The sequence below is a fragment of the Callospermophilus lateralis genome, chromosome 19 (genome assembly GCF_048772815.1).
Source record: "Callospermophilus lateralis isolate mCalLat2 chromosome 19, mCalLat2.hap1, whole genome shotgun sequence".
In the NCBI taxonomy this organism is placed as follows: Eukaryota; Metazoa; Chordata; class Mammalia; order Rodentia; family Sciuridae; genus Callospermophilus; species Callospermophilus lateralis.
The window spans coordinates 9,117,531-9,135,490 of record NC_135323.1 but is presented as its reverse complement, the minus strand read 5'-3'; the positions used below and the strand labels follow the sequence as shown (position 1 = coordinate 9,135,490).

Here is a 17,960-nt window from a genome sequence, read left to right as displayed (position 1 = left end):
CAGGCAGTGTCAATGCAAGAACTTGAGGAGTATTTTACGAGCCCTAAGGCACAACCCAGAACACCCCCCCCCCAAAAAAAAAAAAAAAAAAATCACTGGTGGAGAGGCGACCATAACAGCAGCCGGAGGGGAGACCTGAGCCAGGGAACACTTGGCAAGATGCGAAATCAAAGGATCACAACGTGATGCTGATGAAACAGTTACCGAGTCAAATGAAATCTCCATGTTCAGGCTCTACACATGCTGATGTGTAAGTTCCTGAAGGAAGCAGGGTAGGATTTATCACTGCCCCTTTGTATCAGGTGACATAACATGTCTGATCCCCCATTCTCGGGGTTAAAAAAAACAGCCAGAGCAAGAGAAACCATGAATGTCACAAGTATAGAAAAATAATGGGAAAAAATTCCAACAGGTGAGAGTTTTCTTTGTGTAAATTCTGAGTGATTCCATTTTTCAGGGATTTTACAACATTTTCCAGTGTTTAGGAAATGTGGCTGACTGTGCCACACTGGCTCCTACTCGGCAACACTAACATCACCTCTGACGGCCATGAGTGTAAGGTATCCCATGGGCAGTGACCATACAAGCCAGTGTTTACTCCAACCACAGCTCCTTTTCCTACCTTGGCTGCACATAACTGAAGCAAACAGATGAAGCAAACAGATGGAGCCTCCTATCAGCCTGGGTCCCCAAGATGAGAAGTCAAGCACACCCCTGACAGACATGTAGCACATGGAAGAAATAAGCTTGGTTGTCTCACGCCACTGAGGTATTTGTTATAGCAGCATAACCTGACCCATACTGAGAGTGAATTTTATATTTTATATTTATGATCCAAAAAAGGAACATAATAAAATCAGTTTTTAATTAAAAAAAAAAAAAAAAAAAAGACTTCCTCCCAACTTAAAACTTACCTATATTTTCAGGTCAATTTGGGATCAAGTGAATGAAAGAATACCCAAATTAAAATTCCACAAAAAGAAAGACTGTAGCCAATTCCTGCACACTCCGAGGCGTGCTGATAATAAGCATGGACTGAGTGGCAGCAATACAGAGGTGCCATGCAGAGTCCTCTAAAGGCCTTCTCACACAGAGGGTCCCCACAGCATAGCTGAACAGACGAAGGCCCCTGTAGAGGGACTGGGATGCAAATCCATGAAGTCTGACTCCCAATTTCACCCTCTTCCCCTTTGCCCCACCTGCCCCACAGCCCGAGGGCTGGTACCTGAGCCTGCCCTGGTCAGCGAGCAGCATGTGCAGGTAGCGCTCCAGTGAGTGCTCGTTGAGGGCGCAGCGCAGCCAGGCGCGACCCCGGCCCACGTCGGAGGTGATGTGGCGCAGGGAGTGGAAGCGCTGCAGCTCGTGCCTGTTGAGGACCTCCTTCACGTAGTGCCAGAATACGGGCTCTGCAGAGAGGCGACAACACGTCACTCGGCCTGAGATGCTCACAGCATTCAGAGCAGCAGTCCCCAGCAACTTTTTTAGATTGTGAAAGTCACTTCCTCAGCACAGAAGGGGTGGAGAATAGAGTATATCCAAAATAAAAATGATCCCAGACACACCACCCAGAGGTGACCGTTCAGTGACATCCTCAGGAATCTCCTTCCAGGCCTCCCTCACACACACTTCACTCGTTGCACAAAGTCAACACCTGTGGCAAGTAGAATTACGACCCCAAAGATATCCACATCCTAACCTCTGGAAACCATGACTGTCAACTTACACAGCACATGGTCTTTGCATTTGCAGTTCAATGAAGGACTTGGAAAGGGGGATCTTCCTGGATAACCCTGTGGGCCCAATAGCAGCAAGTATCTTCATGAGGAGGGAGAGAGATTTGACCCAGGAAGTGGTGATGGGATAGGTAAGCAGAGACTGGAACGATGCATCCACAGACACAGGAGGTTGGCAGCCACCAGAAGCTGGAAGAAGCAAGGCCAGCTCTGCCCTGGAGCCTCCAGCAGGAGCTGGCCCTGCCATCACCAGGTGAAACTGATCTTGACCTTCAGGCCTCCCAACTCCAAGGGAATAGATCTGTGTTGTTTTTAAAGTCACCAATGTTAAGCCAGAACAATGGCATGTCCCTGGAGTCCCAGCTACTCAGAGGCTGAGGCAGGAGGATCGCTCAAACCTAGGGGTTCAAAGCCAACCTGGGCAACACAATGAGACCTGTCTCATTTAAAAGAGAAAAAAAAAAACTACCAACTTTGCAGTAATTTGCAATCATCAAAAATGATACATCATATTGTATGATTATACATGCACATATGCATAATTTTCTGTCCTAGCTGGGCACAATGGTGCACACCTGTAACCCCAGTGACCCTGGAGAACGAAACAAGAGGATTGAAAGTTGAAAGCCAGGCTCAGCAATATAGCAAAGGGCCTAAGCAACTTAGCAAGACGCCGTCTCAAAATAAAACATAAGGGCTCAATGGTTAAGCCACCTTGGGTTCAACTCCCAGTACCAATAATAATTCTGTATCCTAGTTCATTTGTCTAGATCATAAACATTTTCCTGCCACCATTAAGTCTTTGAAACTTGACTTTGATGGCTTCCCAGTGAAACGCAATGTAACTATTTCTCTATTATTAAGAATATGATATGGTGCCAACTTCTTCCCTCTCCATAGCAAAAAGCATCCTTGCACATAAATAATTGTCCCCATTTTTAGTTCCTTAAGAGACTTCTATATGCTCAATTACTAGGTCTGAGGATAGGAACAGACTTAAGGCTCTAAAGGAAAGGTAACGTTTGCCTTTACCCCTGGAGTAGTCATCCTTACGACTGCTGCCATTCCTCTGCCCTTCTCATCCTTGTGTGCAGGCTTTTCCTAGTTGTACTCCTCATGTATACCTCATTTACGATCTCCTCATGTATACCTCATTTATGATCAACTTTCCTAACAATCGGCTCGTCAACACTTTTTCATGCTGCCAATAGCAAGGGTGGCAACAGGTACTATTTATTCACTGAGCATCAACTATGTACCAGCCACCATACCAAACACTGCCATCTGACCTCATAACCACCAAGGCCATCTCCACAAAGACAAAGTCCCAGGCCTGGACCAGTGAAGAACGTGCCCAGGGATACATAGCTCCTAGTGCCCGTTAAGCCATACCATGCCAGCTAACTGCAAACCCCAAACAGTACTTTGCCTTTTGCAATGGGGCACTCCACCTTCTCCAAAGTGAGCATGTTCACAGCTGCCTAATGAATGGGAGGAAAAGCCGAGCCTCTGCTGCCAGCTCCAACTTCCAGCTCATGCTCAACAGCCCAGACCCCTTGGAGAACGAGGCTTCAAACTCTCCTTTTAGGATACAAATACTTATGGATCAAGTGGCCCTTAGGGATCCTTCAGAATCAACTCCCCAAGATAACAAAAACGATGGGCAACTGGCTCGGGACAGTCCCCTCTCAATCGTCACATGTCCAAATCACCCCCTTTCCAAACTCATCAGATCAGTCCAAAACACAATGTACAGATGGTATTTTTTTTCCACTCTCAGAACCCAGGACAGGGCATGTGGGAGAGCAGTGCCCAAGGCGAGCAGTCCAATAATGTGTTTCCAAATGCTCAGCCAGCCACCTGTAATTCCATCACACTTCGGATCAAGTGACTCTCACCTGCACTCAGCTTTCCTCAAGAAATGTAATCGCCTCCCTTTGACCTTGAATGCTCAGGAACCCTTTACCATGTGTTTTCTCCTTTCAATTTTGTAAATTCCTTACTGCCACAGAACCCTTTCAAAGCTTGTCAGAGCAACACTGACTGCAAGAATCATCACAGTAGGGTTCCGCTTCCACCGCCAGAATTAATGTGGTCTATTTAAAGTGCAGCTTACCTGCCATTTAAAGCAGGCTGTGTGTCCATAATTTAATTTGGGAATATGTACTGATCTGCTTTGAAATGTGGGATACATTCCAAAAGTGTGCAAGGGCTTCTGGCTCTCAGAACACCTGAAAGCCAAATGCCAACAAGAGGGAGAGCCAGGAGGTAAGGGGATAGCATGGCAAGCTTCCTGGAGTACTTGTTAATAGACAATGATGGGCAGCACAGTCTGCCAGCTCCCAGCAGGCCTCAGCTCTCCTTGTCAATCCCTAGAGACTACAAGGAAGATAAACGCCAGGGCTCAGATTCTAACTGAGGCATTGCGTGACTTGGGTGGGTGCCTTACCTTGTCCTCTATTTTCCTCATCTGTACAATGGCCATCATAGTATCTACCTCTAAGGGCTGTTATACAGGGAAAATGAGAAAATGAGATCCAATAAATGCTGTTAGCCATAACTAACACCCTGGTAATATAACTGGTGTTCAGTGAAAAACAGCTATTCATATCATTACCACCCTTGCAACAAAACTCAGGCATGAAGACAAGTCAGCAGCACCCCTCCCCCTTGCTTCTGCTTACAGCACCCCTCTCCCCCAAGAGGAGCATGTGCCTTCCAGACTTTGTGGAGTTGTCTTCACTTCTACTCCTTGCTCTCTCCCCGCCCCCACCCCCAGGTAGCAGCTAACCCTGGCTGGCAATTACCAGGCCACAGCAGAGCACACAACTCATCTTCATCCTGACCCTGATGGTTTGTTCATTGTGGCTTTTTCCACATCAACTTTAATTTTTGAAAGTATTACATGAAAATATTATATTGAATGAGTTTTTTGATACTTCTTAAATTTTGTGATCAAAGACCAGGTCTCACTAGTCTCACACGAGTCCGGGTCTAGACCACAGGATCCTCCACACAACGTCTACCTGGTCATCTTTCTCGGTCAGAAGTCAGCAAGCTGTAGTCTGGGGCCAAATTCAGCCACCACACATCTATGTGTCGAGTTCTGGATCACAGCCACTCCCATTTGCTCATGGGTCATCTGTGGCTGCCTTCCTGCTACAACAGCAGGAACGTGTAGCTGCGCTTGAAACCACATGGCCCAAAGTCTACAAGGTGGTTACCCGAGCCCGAAAGAGAACTCTGCTGACCCCAGTTCTAGAAGCAGAAGCCTTAATGGTCCCGCAAACCTGGACCCACATGGGGCCACTTTTCTCTTTATCATGTAGAGAGGCCCCAGTTGGAAAGACCCCCTACCCACACAGAGGCTGTGCTGAGCAAGACAGAAACAGATCTGGGGAGACCTGGGGCCCCAGAATCCAGCTCCACTCAACTCCTGGGTTTCCAAGTTACTACAGTCAAAAAGTACCTTTGGTGGAAAGGGTTTCTGTGGCTTGCAACCAGATAACGCTCAGGGCAGTGAGTAAGGGTCTGTTCTTTGACCATAACAGGATCATCTGCTGAGGATGGAGGACACCGAGTAACTCCTGTCCTCCAGAGCCTGGGTGGGTGCATGACACCAGCATGAAGCATCCTCACAACAAACAAAACGCCACTCAATGAGAAATAGCCCAGCCACAGCACCCAGACTCCTTATAAATCAAGGACACCTTTTTCTCATAACTAGACCAGAAGTAGGGAGCAGGCTCATAGGCTCCATCAGGTCAAAATCTCCACTCTTGACCTGTAGCTCACCATCACAGAGGACTATCACAACTCTGAGTATCTCAGAGGGGACTGGAGAAAGCCAGCTCTACTACCCCTTTTATGAAGCAAGGATGAGTAATCCCAGAAAGCCACAGGGAGCAGAGTGGAAGAGAAAACACCAAGGCCAGCGTAATCACTCACCATCCATGACCTGATGAAGGACACGCCACAGCCCCAGCAAAGCCAGTGTTGCTTAAGCCACAGCAGAGCAGGACGGACACGAGGTAAGAAACCAACAGGACCAGCCAAATGGGCATCCACCATTCCAGGGACAAAAGGAAACCAAGGCTGGGGGCAGCTTGGTGGTAGAGAGCTTGCCTAGCATGTGCGAGGCCCTAGGTTATACCCCCAGCACTGGGCAGGGACTGGGTGAATACAGATGTTCCCAGATCCCAAGAGCATCTCAATCTGGACAAGCCCCACCGCAAGGAGGGTGGATCTGTGAAGCAGTTTCAAACAGGGGGCTGTAGCCCTGTCACTAAACACCTTCCAATAGCCACCAGACTGCCTCCCCAAACTAGAGCACAGGGACTGTGGATTAAATATGAACCACATATAATGTGAGCAATGGCTTTATTAAAGGGCAGGGGACTTGCCGAGTAGCAAAGCAAGGCTTCTAAAACTCACATCTTGCTACCCATTAGGGGCAGACCCCACCCCAGGCCCAAAAGCCATTTCCATTCTGACAGAAGCAAAGACAAGGACCTATGGGACTTACGAGCTGGGTAATTACAGCTTGGAGACTGTCAACCAATGTCAATCTGAGTCTTCATTTATGACACATCAAGACTAAACACCTGTGAAATAGCCCGAAGTGACACTAGCCCAAGAGACAGCAGTCCAGCCACAGCAGACTTTAGCATGTGGAAATTTCATGCCAGTTACATGTCCACTGGCCCAAGCTCCCTGCCACCCCAGATGTCAAGGACCTTCCCCAGGATCCTGTGGACATCCCTGTAATCTAGTGACATGTGGGTTCACACCTAGCCCAGAAGGAGCGGCAGCCTGGCTTCTGGCTGTCTCCCGAAAGCCAGCCATTCTCACCAACTGGTGACCATTCCCATCACCACCCTGACCCAGCTCAGTATCATCTCTGCACTCCAGCAGACATCTTTCCAAGGTCTTTTTCATTTCCACCGGAAGTCGATCTGCAAGTCGATGAAAACAACAGCAACACCAAGAGGAACTGAAAGCACCAGGGAGGGGACGGTGGCAGAGCAGACTTCCCCTGACAAAAAGAATGTGCCTAGGGCTCTCCTGGCACATGCAGCTTCCTCCAAAATTAATTTTCTACAGAAATGAAATTGCTGCCCAGCATGACTCAATGAAGCAAAATATAAACTCCTAAGTGCAATCAACCATTTTCAAAAATCCCCACCGAGGAGAAAGAAGGTTGGTTTCTCTAAATTTAGTTGGGCATATATATTAATCCACCTGCTTCCGACTGACTAAAGATGTGGTCAGAAGGAAGGCAAGGGTTCAGCTTCCCAGAAAATGGGCAGTAGGTCCTGAAATCATTATTTTGATCATGCACGAGAGAGATGGCCAGGTACCTTGCAATACACTGGAGCTCTAAGAACGAGTAAGGATGGACCAAGTCCCTGACCTTCAAGAGACAGAAACACTCAGAAAAGCAGGTAGTGCCATTCAGAGGTCCGAGGAGAGAAGACTGTAGGAGCAGCACAGTCCCATTGAATTGGGTAAAGAGGCCACGGAGGGCTTTGAAAGAACAGTGATCTACCACTTCACACCAATTAGGATGGCTATTTAAAAAAAAAAAAAAAAAGCCAGTGTTGACAGGGACGTGGAAATGTGGAGAACTGGGGTCTTGTGCATTGCTTCTGGAACATACAGTGATACAGCTGCTGTGGAAAGAGAATTGGTGGTTTCCCAAAAATTTAAACATAGATTACCAGCTGATCCAGCAATTCCATTTCTGGTATGTTTTCAGTTCTTCCAAAATAACTGAAAGCAATAAAGAATATCTGTATCCTGTGTTCACTGCAGCTCTATTAACAGCCAACTCGTGGAAGCAACCCAAGGGTCCACTGAGAGCAACAAAATGAGATAAATACATGCACAGGAATATTATTCAGCCTTAAAAAGGAAGGAAATTATGATGGATGGACCTTGAGCATGTGTAAAGAATCCAGGCACAAAAGGGGAAATGAAGGAGGTACCTGAAGTAGTCAAGTTCATGGAGGTAGAGTAGAATGGAGGGTGCCAGCACTGGGGTAGGGGCTGGAATTTCATGTCCATCCATGTTTAATGAGTACATAGTTTCAGTTTGGGAAGATTGATGGTGATGATACTTAAAAAACAATGTGAATGAACTGTATGCTTTCAATGGTTACAGAGGTAGATCTGATTATGCATATTTTACCTAATTTAAAAAAAAAAAAAAAAAGAATAGAAGTTTGGGGAAGGAGGAGTCTGGGTAAGGGTTTGGGAGAGATGAAGGGTAATGGAAAGAAAAGGAGCACAGGACCTGAAGAGTTTCAGGACAATACAAAACAGAAGTGCTATTCAAAACATGGGATTTGAGGGTGAAGCTCAGTGGTAGAGCGAGTGCTTAGCACACCCAAGGCCCTGGGTTCAATACCCAGCACACAAAAAATAAGGGATGTGACAATCTAATGTGGTCCAGGCACTGAGCCATCACAAGGCAGCGGCATTTTGCTCTAGCTGCTAAACTGTGGGGAGACACAAGGGACCGTGTCAAGAGGGAATTTTTCCTTGCCAACTGCAGTGTTGCCATGTTCTGCCTGCCCACTGCAGGTTAGCCCTGGGTATACAGCAGGAGTAAGAGAAGGAGCCAAGATGGCAGGGCTGGTAGGGAAGAGAACCATGGAAGCCATGACCCAGCACGTGTACTGGGTCCCACCTCTAATGTACACCCATCAGAGAGGTCAAGTTCATGGGGGTCTATTAAGGAAGACCCTCTGCCTACACGGAGAGGGCGTTAGAATATCAGACAAATGTGCTTTGTGAAGAACTAGTGCATAGCAAAGAGGAGGAGGAGGAAGAGGAAGCTGGAAGGAAGGCAGAGAGTGCTGCCTGGGAGCTGGGTAAGGGCACAGCCATCACTAGGCAGAGAACACAGGCGAGAACGTGGGCCGTGGTGAGGATTCAGGCCTGAGACCTGGATTAGCCCCCAGTGTGTCCAAACACACCCACTCAAGACAGAGCCTCAGGGAATGATCTAGGCCCGGAGATAAAGCTGCCAGACCAAGCACCACACCAACTTCAGTTTTGGGTGGCTCAGAAATAGCAACCATCTCCGACACCTTCTGAATTATGCCTATCAGCCTGTGACCGACTGCCAACACATAACCTGATGAAGACATGAGTGGCTGAAAGAATAAATTCCAGTGTCATGACATCAAACGCCAGAACCTGCAGTGATTCCTTCTTCCCTCCAGGATAGTAATTCATTCTTCCAGGCTGCATTCCGTATATGGCTTCCAATGGTGATCATGTCTACTACCTCCACATCAGGCCTTTGTAGAGCTCTCTGAGTCACTTGTAATTATATTTTGTTTTGTTCCTCAGAAATTAATCACTTCCCCTGTAGCAAGCACTCTGGAGTGACTGTGGTATATGGTACCTTAGGAATCGGAAAATGCAGGACAGTGCACACTGCATGCCCTTCCCTTCTAGGTGGACTGATTTACTGAAGAGCCCGGCTATCCCCAGACCCTATGCCAAGAGATGGGGAGTAAGAGGAGCCAAAGACATGGCGTCCCTGCTTCACAAAGCTTACCATCTCAGGGGAACAGGGACAGCAGACCACTGAACGGGAAATGGAAAGATAATGAAGTCTCTGCCATCTTTGATCTCTAAGATAATAGTTGGCAACTTTTTCTGTAAAGAGCCAAGTAGTAAATACATATTACAGGCCAGATGGCCTTGGTCATAACTCTACCTAAAAACAGCCACAGGCAGTACAATAGCAAATGATTGTGCTGTGTTCCAATAAAACTTTATTTATAAAAATAGGTGGGACAAATTACTGAACTCGGCTCTACATAATCCTACCTTACTTGGTACTTGAATTCAGAGTTGGGGGTGAGGGCTCAAGGTCTTTGAAGCCCCTCTTTCCGGAAAGATCACAAATCAAGGAAGGAGCTTCCGAATCACAATCACATAAACCTGAATAGGAAGCCCAGCTTCGCCATGGGTTAGCTCTAGAAGAGGAGTCAGTTATTTCACTTCTTCAAGCCTCCTTTTCTTCATCTGTAAAATGGAGACATTGCCATTCCCTATGAATAGACATTTAAGGAACAAAATGGAATAATGAACAAGGAGGGTTACAGGAGATGCTCAACATGAGCCACTGGAAAACAAGAAAGCCTGACAAGTCATCAAAGATCAGAAAACACCCAGGATCATTTCTAAGATTGACATGAAATCACATCATCCCTCCCACTTCTGGAGCAAAGGCATTCTACATCCCCGCCCCAGTCATCTTGCTTTCCTCTATGGTTTCAAAATGTTTTCTAATTCAAGTACAAAAAGACCCAACTCAAAATGACTCGGCATGTCAGGGAATGGGTGATCCTACCCGTTCAACGCAGAGCAGGACAGCTCCCGCTGCTTAACCCCGTAGCTCAGGGAAATCCTCAGAATCAGGTATGTGTCATCTTTCTGAACTGCCATCCTTTTGTCCCAGACTTGCCCCTCTTTGTGGTCACAAGATCACTGCCAAAGCCCCAAATGTCTCACAGTCACACACAATACCCAAGACCATGAAATAAGTTCTCTCTGCGTCTCCTTTTAAATAGTACAGAATTTTCTCAGAAGCCCCTCACTGGAATTCTCCTCCCTTCCTTTTGGCTAGAAATGGGTCTCATGTCTATTTGTAAACCACTTCCTGGAAAGCTGGTAAATATTATGGCTGGTCCAATCTGATCCAGATTTTCTCCCCTCCAGGACTATAGAAGACCCTCCAGCCACCCCTTAACCCCTGACCACAGACATCTTAAAGAAGGGAGGATGCTGGAGAGGTCATGGCCCATGTGGGCTGCAATCTCCAGGGTGACCTGCACAACTGGACAGGAATGCATGTTCAGGCTGCAGAGCAGACCCCAACCCAGACTGCCCCTCACCACCTCAGTCACTGTAGATCTGGCCACTTGTCAAAGTCAGAGGAGATGCTTTTCCACTGGACACCGTGGCCCTCACTTCTAGGACCTGAATCCAACCAGTCTTAAAGGACACACATTGGGGACTCCACCAAGCCACCCTTGGTTGAGTCAGAAATGCAACCATTTATTCACAGGGACTGGAATTTCGGGTGGACATTGCCTCCCACACCCACCCTGAACAAGTCTAAGGGAGCTGGTGGCTGAGTGCTGTATTAGTCCAACTCAAATCATGCTACAATCGTGGAAAGATCAGAAGTTGCCCGTTTTATGAAGAAAAAGATGTTTATCTAGCAAACAATTTTATAAGGCAGAAAATCCAATGAGCTTGGCGCCAGCTCAGCTGAGAGGTTCTAGCTGTGTCACATGGCAGATGGCATCATGATAGGAGCACACGGGAGAGGGAGAGGTCATACTATAAGATAGGAAGTCAGAATTCCCAGTAGGGCCAGGCTTACCTATTAAAAAAACTCCCCAGAGAACTAACTCAGGGGTTCCCAAAGAACTGCTTCAGCCCTTCTAAGGACAGCGCCCTCCATGACCGCCCACTCACCTAGCCTCTTGAACTCACACATTGCTACACCGAGGACCAGGCTCCTGACATAGGAACCTCTGGGGACACCCTCAAGTCATACACAAGCCCTACCTAGTCCCTGCTTATACTCACAGCTGCCTTCCTAACATTTCCCAAGCCAGGGACATTTAGGAAAAACTTTCTGCATCAAAACAAAGAGAAGCCTGAATGCTAGACCCCCAAACCAAAACCAAACCACAGCACCCTGGAGTACAGGGGGTGTGATGCAGGCACTCATTTAAAAAAAAAAAAAAAAAAATCACCAAAAAACTTCAATGTAAACTCCCATTTTAGGCTTTTTTTTTCTTTTTATTTTTGCCAGTTTTTCTTTTTTTTTTGTTTATTGGTTGTTCAAAACATTACAAAGCTCTTGACATATCATATTTCATACATTTGATTCCAATGGGTTATGAACTCCCATTTTTACCCCGTATACAGATTGCAGAATCACATCTGTTACACATCCACGTTTTTACATATTGCCATACTAGTGACTTTTGTATTCTGCTACCTTTCCTATCCTCTACTATCCCCCCTCCCTCCCCTCCCATCTTCTCTCTCTACCCCATCTACTGTAATTCACTTCTCTCCCTTATTTTTTTCCCTTTCCCCTCACATCCTCTTATATGTAATTTTGTATAACAAAGAGGGTCTCCTTCCATTTCCATGCAATTTCCCTTCTCTCTCCCTTTCCCTCCCACCTCTCGTCCCTGTTTAATGTTAATCTTTTTCTCATGCTCTTCCTCCCTGCTCTGCTCCATTTTAGGCTTTGTATCAGGTGGAAATAGCCTGATGTGTAGAAAAATAAATGCAGGTGGTCACACACCAGGGGCAAATCTGGCAACGAAGAAGGGCAGATACTAAAAGGTGTCAATGCAAAAGCACTCTCAGCTGTGGAAGATCAGCACAGATCACATCAATTTCCTATGCAATTAAAAAAGAAAAAAAAAAGTCTAGCTTTTACCTGTAACAAATTCAGACAAAACCGAAGGCCTAAGCCCTCTATAAAGCAGGGGAGATTTGAGGAAATAAGATCCTGAAGAGAAGGGACATCCACAGATGTGGCTGCCACATTTGGAGCCAGTTTGGCTCCAGGCTTTTCCTGGTGCAGAGCTCCTCCTCGTCTCTCCTCTCCTGGGCGCCTTGCCAGCCCTCTGGGTGCACACTCATGGTCCAGGCTGGCCCAAGGTATGTGACTAGCTTGGGCCCTGGCCAGTCTGCAATCCAGATGTGGAGCCTCAATCAGGCATCTCGGGAAGACTGGCCAGGACCCAAGATAGCCGCACACTGCTGGCCAACCCTGAGGCCACACGTGTGGGAAGACAACAGGCAAGGCGCATAAGGAGAGGGGAAAACTTACCTGAAACTTATAAAGACTTATAAAATTTACACACAACCAAGCTCAACAAACCCCTAGCAGGATAAAGAAACCCACCCCTCAACATACTACAATCAAGCCTGCTGAAAGCCAAAGATGAATTCCTAAAGGCAGCAGGGCCACCGACCTGACCCACATCCGACTTCTCATAAGAATGGAGACCAGAACTGTAAATGGGCATGAAGGAATGTTCTGAGGCCATGGACATGTGCTAAAAATGGATTCTGATGACAGCTGCACAACTCTATAGTTACACTCAGTGGGTAAATTAGATGGTGAGTAAATTATACTCTAATAAGCTGGGGTTTATTTTCTGTTTTGTTTTAAAACATGACCACTTCCCCTTCCACCCAGGAGGTTCCAACAAGGAATGAACAACTGGCAACCTGGTAGAAGCTATCACCAGCACCTGGCCACACCGGAACCTGATCTCTAACTTCCAGCCCCCATACCACAATACACATTTCTATGGCTTAAAATAAATGATTGATTCTTTAATAATTCTTTAATTAAAAAGCCACAACCTAAAAAATGTTATATTAAGATGATTGATCAGAAGGTACTAAAATTACACACCAATGAAACTTTAAAAGCAAGACATTTTCCTTAAAACACATCAAAACTCACATGAGTAGAAAGCCTCAAGTGCTACAGCTACTGACAAAAATAAATTTATTATTGGAAAACTTTCCAGAGAAATCTCCAGTCCTTCCTTCATCAGTAAATCATTCCAATTGAGGAATAAAAATGCCAGTTGTATAAAAACTTATCTAGAAATAGAGAGGGAAAAAACTTATTTACAAGGCCAGCATAAATATGATCCCAAATATTAACAAGGAAATTGCAATAAAAAGATTATCTACTTTTTGCAAAAACCTAAACACAAATTCAGTGATAGATAAAAGGACACATCATTATCCAGTTAGGTTTGATCTAGGGTGGCAAGAGTGTTTGAACATGCAAAATTCAGTCTCAATAGATGCAAGAAAAGCATCTGGTAAAATTCGACCTGTCCATGAAAAATAACTCATAGCAGTGAGTTATACGAGAGAACTCTCTAATCTGATAAAGGTTTGCTTCTGAAATCAGGAATAAGGCAATACTGCCATATTTCTGTGGGAGACCAACCTCACACGTGACTGAGTCACACTCCCCAACTGAGTGCTGAGGCACTCAGTCACAGAAATATGGCAGAGCTTTCCCCACCCTTCTTGGGTTTGAGGGACGGTATCTTGTGCATGGATGTGTCTTGCTACAGCCCCATGGGTGGAGCTATGCTCACCTGTTCCTTTGTAATATAACCCCTTGCCCTGTTCAGGATAGAATCTTCCATGGAAGTGCCTTGTGTGTGTCCCCTTCTCTTACTGTGCCCTTGGGTGTGGCCTACCCAGATGTCAGTCAACCTGCTGACAGTGACATCATGAAGATAGACTCAGCCCCTGAAACCTGACTCCTTGACTCATTTGAATAGCTTCTCAATAAAAGGAGTCAGCGTGTGCTCTCTCTCTTCCTGCGGACCCTTAAGGTCAGAGGAGCCCTCACACCGACCCCCCAAAAAAAGGTATTTGTGTCTCTTGTGGTTATTTTGTGCAGCCCAGTTAGCCCAGTTTACCTGGAGGACCCCTGAGCCTTTTAGTAACAAGAACTGAAACCCGGCATATTTCCATTGCTGTTAAACACACACTGGAGGTCCAATGGAGTAATAAAGCAAGAAAAAAAAACAATGGAAAGAAATAAAATTCACTATTTGCAAAGAAAACACAAGTAAAAAATCCAAAACCATCTATATATAAACCATTATAATTAATCAGCAACCGACCTTAGCATACATGGCCTTATTGGATATGTGACCAATTTACAAAAAAGCAACTTCATTTCTATGTACCACCCCCAAATACAGAAAATCACTTGTGTGTGTATATATCTGGGGATGGAACCTGGGGCACTGCACCACTGTGCCACCTCTCTAGCCCTTTTGTTTTCTATTTTGAGACAGTCTTGAAAGTCGTTCACGCTGGCCTCAAACTTGAAAACATCCTGCCTCACCCTGCAGAGTAGCCGAGACCACAAACACTCATTGCCACTCCTTATGACTTTAAAAAGTCACTTGTAACAATATCAAAAGAAAATCTCAAATCTCTGGGAATAAATCTAACAAATAATGTTTACAGAAACCCACAAAACAGATAATAGAGAGGACTTAAATAGAGAAGGGCTACCCCATGTTCAAAGATTGGAATAGTCAACATTATAAACATGTGAATTCTTCCCAAGTTGATCTACAGATTCAATGCAATCCCAATCAAGATCCCAATGAATTGTGTGGGAGATGGTTTGACAAGATGATTTAAAAATGCAAAAGGCTAAGAATAGCCAAGCAATTTGAAAAGTAAATTCAAGACTTACACTTAACAGTTATAAATACTTCTCACCAAAATATAGTACTTAAGTCATGGTGTTATTGACATAGGGGTGATAGACTAATAAGTTCAGAAAACTATCTAAAAATATATGAACACCTGATTTATGACCAAAGTGATAATTCCAGGCAGTTCAGAAAGAATAGTGCTCAGAAGACTGGATATCTATAAAGGAGGAAAGAAAAAAGAAAGGTGGCCCTCTCACATTCCATATACAAAATTAAATTCTAAGTAACAAAACTAGAAAACAAAATCAATGACTTTGAAATAAGCAAAGATTTCTTAAGCAGGACAGCAAAAATGGATCAGTAAGATGACAGATAAATCAGACTACCCAAATGAAGTACTTCTGTTCACTGAAAAATATCATTAAGAATGAAAGGTAGGGCTGGGGTTGTGGCTCAGTGGTAGAACGCTTGCCTTGCACATGTGAGGCACTGGGTTCAATCCTCAGCACTACATAATAAAGATACTTTGTCCATCTACAAGCAAAAAAAAAAAAAAAAAAAATTAAGAAAAAGTGAAAGGTAAACTACAGAGGAAAGATGTTTGCAGTGTTTGTATCCTAGGAAGGACCTGCATCTAGAATAACTCAAGAACTCCCTACAACTCAACAGAAGAACAGGCAAAATATGTGACTGCTTCACACAAGAGGATCTGAAGGTCAAATAAGCATAAGAGACAGGATTGACAGTATTAGTCATCAGGAAATGACAAAACCACAATGAAACACTGTATACAGACTGCAGCCTATGAAAAGCTACAGACGCATAATTCAACATGAAATTCCACGATTTTTAAATAATAGCCACAATTTGAGCACGAGTCCCTAAACCCAGTCTTCCACATACCCTAACCCCAGAGGTCCAAATACCGACGTGCCCCCAGCAGGCACTCCCATTACCTCCTGTATCGTGATTGTCAACAATATCATTTTGCTCAGTTATTACTTTGAGATTCAACTTTTTCCTCTTAAAAAGGTAGTGTTCTGGGATGGGGTTGTGGCTCAGTGGTAGAGCGTTTGCCTAGCTCATGTGGGACACCAAGTTCGATCCCCTAGCATCACAAAAAAAAAATTTAAAGATAAAAAAAAGTAGTGTTCCTCGCCAGGTATGGTGGCACATACCTGTATTCCATCAACTCAGGAGGCTGAGGCAGAAGGATCACTCAGCCTTAGCATCTTAGTGAGAACATAAGCAATTTAGTGAGGCCCCATTTCAAAATAAAAAATATAAAGGGCTGTGCCTATAGCTCAATGGTTAAACACCCTCTGGGTTCAATCCCTGGTACAAAAAAAAGTTTAAAAGGTAGTGTGCCTCTTTTGTAAACAGTTAATACAACAGCATCATGGGCTCGTTCACCATTATTTTTTCTGTCACTTTTTGGTTAATTGAGCCACAGCACTCTATGCAGGAGTGATAAAGGGCATCAGCTGCTATCAGAGGTGGGGGAGCTGGGGAGAGCCAGGAATTCCGAGTTCATCCGAGTTGGGTGGGAATCCTCAACTCCTCCGTCTCTACCAGATATGGAATTTGGGCAAATTATTAACTCATTTGAACCATGGTTTTATCACTTAAAAAAAAGGGACCCCATCTCCTGGAAAGTCGTTGCCACCTTAGCCTCCGGTCAGCACTGGTAGCCTGGGGCTTGGAACTTTCTCACCCAGTCCCCCCAGGCCCCGAGAGGCAGCTCCTGTGATTACTGTATTTCACACATGAGGAAACAGAGGCTCAGAGACATGTCCCAGAGGGCTCCTGTGTGACAAGTCACTGATATCAACCCTGCTGCCTGACTGCAGAGCCAGTGTCTGCACCACCGTGCTACATAAGGTGCCCGGTCCCACGGCCAGCAGGAGGGAGGCGAGCAGGGCCCCTTCCTTCCTGTCCTCTTTGGATTTCTTTTTCTTCCTTGGTCTGAAGGTGTTATTCCAATGGCTTGAAGAACAGCCACAAGCAGCCACTAATCTGATCATTCCCAACTCACTGCAGCTGGAACACCAGCCAGCCTCCTGTGTGAGGATTTCAATCCAGCATTCCCAGAAGGGAGGAGGTCTCAATCAGCAAGGGCTGCGAAGGCCAGCTAATGGCTAATTAACTCGGCCCCTGAGGCTGGCAGCCACCCCAGGCCAAGCTCCGTTGGTCTGTTCTAATTGGCGCTGCTTCTAATTGGCGGAAGGCTGCCCAGCACACCCCCATCAGCAGAAAACAGACAGCGCCTCTGCCCAGCCCCACTCCTAGGCACAGGTGGAGGCTCCTCTGCTAAGGCGGGGAGGCCAGAGATGCTCTGCAAACGTGCAGCACCTCCCTAATTCTTATCAGGCCAAGTAACAAAATGGCAAGGGCTCTAGTCTGCGTAGGAGCAAACCATGAACATACGGTCAGTGCCATGAGGGAGGCTGGGACGAGGAGAGGTTGGAGGTCAAGTGCTGGGCAGAGCAGGACACCGGGCTCAACATTTACCAGGCCTTTAGAACAAGCTTCTCGATGAAGCCTCCCAACAACCTCTGGGAGAGGCAGCCCCTAAGGCTCAGAGAGGAACTTCCTCAAGGTCACTGGAGGCTTGCCCTCACAGCCTGGAGCTGCCTAGCCATGCGCAGCAGCTGCCCTCACCTGGTGGAGGCAGACAGGAGCCTCATGGTAACCAACCCCAGGGCAGTGAAGACCAAAGAAGGGGAAAATACAAGGGCCCAGCAAGCGTCACGGTCTCTGAGAAAAGCTCAGCAACTAGCCCGTAACATCCAGCCTCCCCCTGCAGAGGCTTGGGGAAGCATCCCAGAGATACAGCCACTGAGAGACCACTGATGTTGACACCCAGGTGGCCACAGCAGCTGGCAGCGATTTCGTTAAAGCCTGAGGCCCCTAGTTTGGGGTGAGGGCAAAGTCAGTAGATGCCCAGAGGGCACAT

General features: G+C 46.0%; 1 protein-coding gene across 3 annotated transcripts in view; it reads right to left on the bottom strand.

Moving 5' to 3' along the window:
* Positions 1–17,960, bottom strand: part of Snx29 (sorting nexin 29) — a 389,526-nt gene that overhangs the window by 332,228 nt on the left and 39,338 nt on the right. For all 3 annotated transcript variants that reach the window (XM_076839902.2, XM_076839903.2, XM_076839904.2), the window contains one exon: positions 1,226–1,406. In XM_076839902.2, coding sequence (XP_076696017.1) covers positions 1,226–1,406 — 181 coding nt within the window. The remainder of the gene's footprint in view (positions 1–1,225; positions 1,407–17,960) is intronic.